The sequence below is a fragment of the Metopolophium dirhodum genome, chromosome 1, assembly GCF_019925205.1.
Source record: "Metopolophium dirhodum isolate CAU chromosome 1, ASM1992520v1, whole genome shotgun sequence".
Lineage (NCBI taxonomy): Eukaryota > Metazoa > Arthropoda > Insecta > Hemiptera > Aphididae > Metopolophium > Metopolophium dirhodum.
Genome location: NC_083560.1, coordinates 77,376,255 through 77,379,899, shown reverse-complemented (window position 1 = coordinate 77,379,899; position 3,645 = coordinate 77,376,255). Strand labels below are relative to the sequence as shown.

The following is a 3,645-nucleotide window of genomic DNA, read 5'->3' as shown; positions in this document are numbered from 1 at the left end:
TAAGGAGGATCAAGATGCAACATTCCTGGAAGGGACTCAAGGCAGACGTAATAGACTTTATCAAGAAATGCCAATCTTGCCAGGTCAACAAAGCCAGTAATCACACCGTGAAACAACCTATGGTCATCACGACTACAGCCAGAACTCCATTTGAGAAAATATTCATGGACATAGTCGGACCAATCACCACATCCTATAAAAACAACTCCTACATCCTCACTATACAAGACGACCTAACCAAATATTCACTTGCCATACCGATACCTAGGCACGACGCCAATACAATAGCTAAAGAGTTTCTCGAAAAATTCGTATGTTTCCATGGAGCGCCGAAATCCATTGTAAGCGACCAAGGCTCTGACTTTTTGAGCAAAGTGTTCACGTCATGTTGTAAGCTACTAAAGATAGAAAAGTTTCACACCTCCGCGTATCACCCGCAAGCGGATGGGGCACTGGAACGCAGCCATAGGACGCTGGCAGAATATTTACGTCACTATGTGGACAAGAACCTTCAGGACTGGGACGAGTACATTCCTTTTGCAATGTTCGTCTACAACACTACGCCACATTCGACAACGGAACGTCAACCATACGAACTTCTTTACGGCAAGCCGGCCGAAGTTCCGAATTCTCATTCGCGCACAGAAGAAGTACGGTACAACTACGACGATTACTGTTACGAACTGAAACAACGCCTGCAACGCGCACACGACACCGCACGTGACACTATCGTGAAGAAGAAGGAGAAATCTAAGGCACTTTACGACCAGAATGCAAAACCAATTACAGTGCATGTTGGGGACAAGGTGTTAACAAAATGGCATGCGAAGAAGGGGAAACTCAGTGCGAACTGGCAAGGCCCATTCGAGGTAGTCGGACGTACGAACACCGAAAACATAATAATAAAGAAGGGACGTCGGGAAGTGAAGGCGCACATTAATGACGTCAAGCTTTTCCACGAATAATAAAAAAACAAACACAAAAAAAAAATAACAATACTAATCTTAGTTCTTCATTTTATAAAAAAAAATGTACATATAAAATCTTTATACTAACCAGTAACATAAATTGGATGGTGAACAATTCATAGTATTAACACTCGCTTTAACTATTCGTAAAAATAACAAAATTCTACATGAACTTCAAACTCAAAATTTTAACACAGTCAACGGACTGATCGCTTTATCGAGCTGCTCCGACCAATACAACATAACGCAGTTCGATAGCCCACCGATGTACTACCACGCTATGGGAAACCTATGTATCACGGACTCTTACTGGAATCTACTGACCTATGTAAATCTCAAAAATTACCCAGGAATGCAAACAATTGTACGGGACGACAGCTGCCTGTGAGCAATTTGTGATCCAGGCCAATGCCATTATGAAACAAATTGAAAGCAATCGTCTACGTGTTTTATCCTCAGTTCATAAAACTGCGCACGACATAAAAAAAAGAGGTTTATTTAACGCTGTCGGTAGAGTAGCTAATGTACTTTTCGGTACATGTGACGATAGTGATGCTGAAAAGTTCTACAACCAAATAAATGAGTTCAACCGATTCAAGCTATCCGCTTCTCATCTGATGCAATCCCAGACCACAATAATTAGAAACACGGTGAACGACATCAACGAGACAATGCAGAAAGTGACGAAACAAGCCGAAGTTGTCGACGATTCAATAACTCATGAACGGATAACAGAGATACAATCAAACCTTATACTCACAATCAACCTTCTTTCGATAGAGGTAGAAAATTTGGTAGACATTGTTAACTATGCAACGCTCGGACATATCCACAGTAGTATAATGAGTCCAAAAACCATCACACAACAAATGAGTGATATTAAAAGCAAATTACCGCCAAATTCCGAATTTCCGTTAGAAATAACTACCAATAGTATATCAGATTTTTTCAAATTAGCTACGGTTACAGTGATAAGTGTGGATGACACATTAATTTTTTCTGTCGAAACACCCGTCACAAATGGGATGAGATTTATGATCTATGAAGTCATACCACTACCTATGCAGTTAACCCAGGATCAAGTGATTGTAATCGAAGCTGAATCAGCCTACTTAGCAGTGGACAAAACGCAAAAGAATTTTATTTCATTCGGGGAACATCAGCTGACAAAATGTATAGTTCTGGAAAACGCTTTCGTTTGTCCAAACGAACACCCCATCAATGTCAATGACCAGTTGCAAAATTGTGAGCAAAATCTTTTCAATAGTCCACCTAGTATACCCAATAATTGCAACAAAAAAATTCTCCTTTCAAAACCCACAGTCTGGCACAGACTAGCAGGCGAAAATACATGGCTGTTCGTAGTTCAAAACGAAGCCATTACAATACCATGCGAAAACGAAATACAACCTATAAGAGTAACATTAAACAACATAGGGAAAATAAGTATCAACCCCAAATGTAAAATATACACAAAAAATACCATACTGATTCCCACGCGAAAATTTAAATCAAAAGTCTTCATTGACTTTTTCCCTAATATTCCTCTAAATGTAATTCCAATTAATTTTAAAAATACCGGAGGCGTCGATAGACGACATATTTCAACTAATAAGGGCATTCAGTATAATTTCAAGAATTTAGCTAGTCACGCGGGAGATTTAAAATCCTTACAGGAACAGATAAACGTCGAGCTAAATAGTACTAATAATCAACAAAGGCACACTTACGCCACGACAACGGTGACTATAATTGTAATAATAATAATTATAATTATATTAGTTATATTATATTTATTGTATAGAAAATTAAGTACATTAAAAAATAAATGGAAACTCGGGGCACCGGAAGTCCTAACGTCCTATCTTCAACAGCAAGCACCAATACAGAGGCAGAGCCTATAGCTTGCACAACAACAGGCGCAAGAGCGAAAAGCCTATTGCCCGAAATAATTTAAAAATAGGAAGCCCATAGGACAACAGGGCTTTCGTTTAGCCCCGGGGGTGTTGTGAACCCCTGCACGCGCCGCACGGTTATGCACACTCAGCATATCGGGTATGCGCGGCCGTGTGGGTTCACACGATCGTCAGTCTGTATTACGTAGAGCTACGAGATTGTCTTTATTTTGATTATTATAACGTGTACAATAAAAACCAGTAGTTAGAACCAATAGTCGAGTGTAAATTTATTTAAGGGAAATCTAACCATCGTTGGAATAAACGTCTCAGTTCGAAAGTACTAGTTGGCTAAACCCAGACAAACGGCAAACCGCGAACTCTGTAAGCACGGATTCAACTGGGCTTACAACAAATGTGAGGTTCTTTAAAAATGAATACGTTCCAGGAACTCGTTCCTTCCAAACAATGCTTTGTTAGTTATGTCAAATTAATTAATTTAATGAAGGTATGTGTAAATAGTAATTAGGTTAGTTGTTTCTTTAATGTCTAAAATATATTTATCTACCTACTCCTCTTTCATCTTGTCATTCAGTTTTTAACGGTTGGAGATTAGTATGTCCTTACACCTAATGATAGGTACCTTAGTTTTGTTAATTTACAATGTCTAAAGCTCAGATTAATATTCTAGTTGTTAAAGATGCTTTTAATCATTTCATTACTAAACCAATTCTAATTGAATTGGTGTATCTACCTATATTTGTTTCAAATATATTCTAGGT

At 38.6% G+C, this 3,645-nt stretch overlaps 1 protein-coding gene across 1 annotated transcript; it reads left to right on the top strand.

Moving 5' to 3' along the window:
• Positions 1-1,585: 1,585 nt before the first annotated feature.
• On the top strand, positions 1,586-2,925 carry LOC132933823 (uncharacterized). The gene is given in 2 exon segments (XM_061000099.1): positions 1,586-2,801; positions 2,804-2,925. Coding segments are annotated over 2 exon segments (1,338 nt in total).
• Positions 2,926-3,645: the final 720 nt, after the last annotated feature.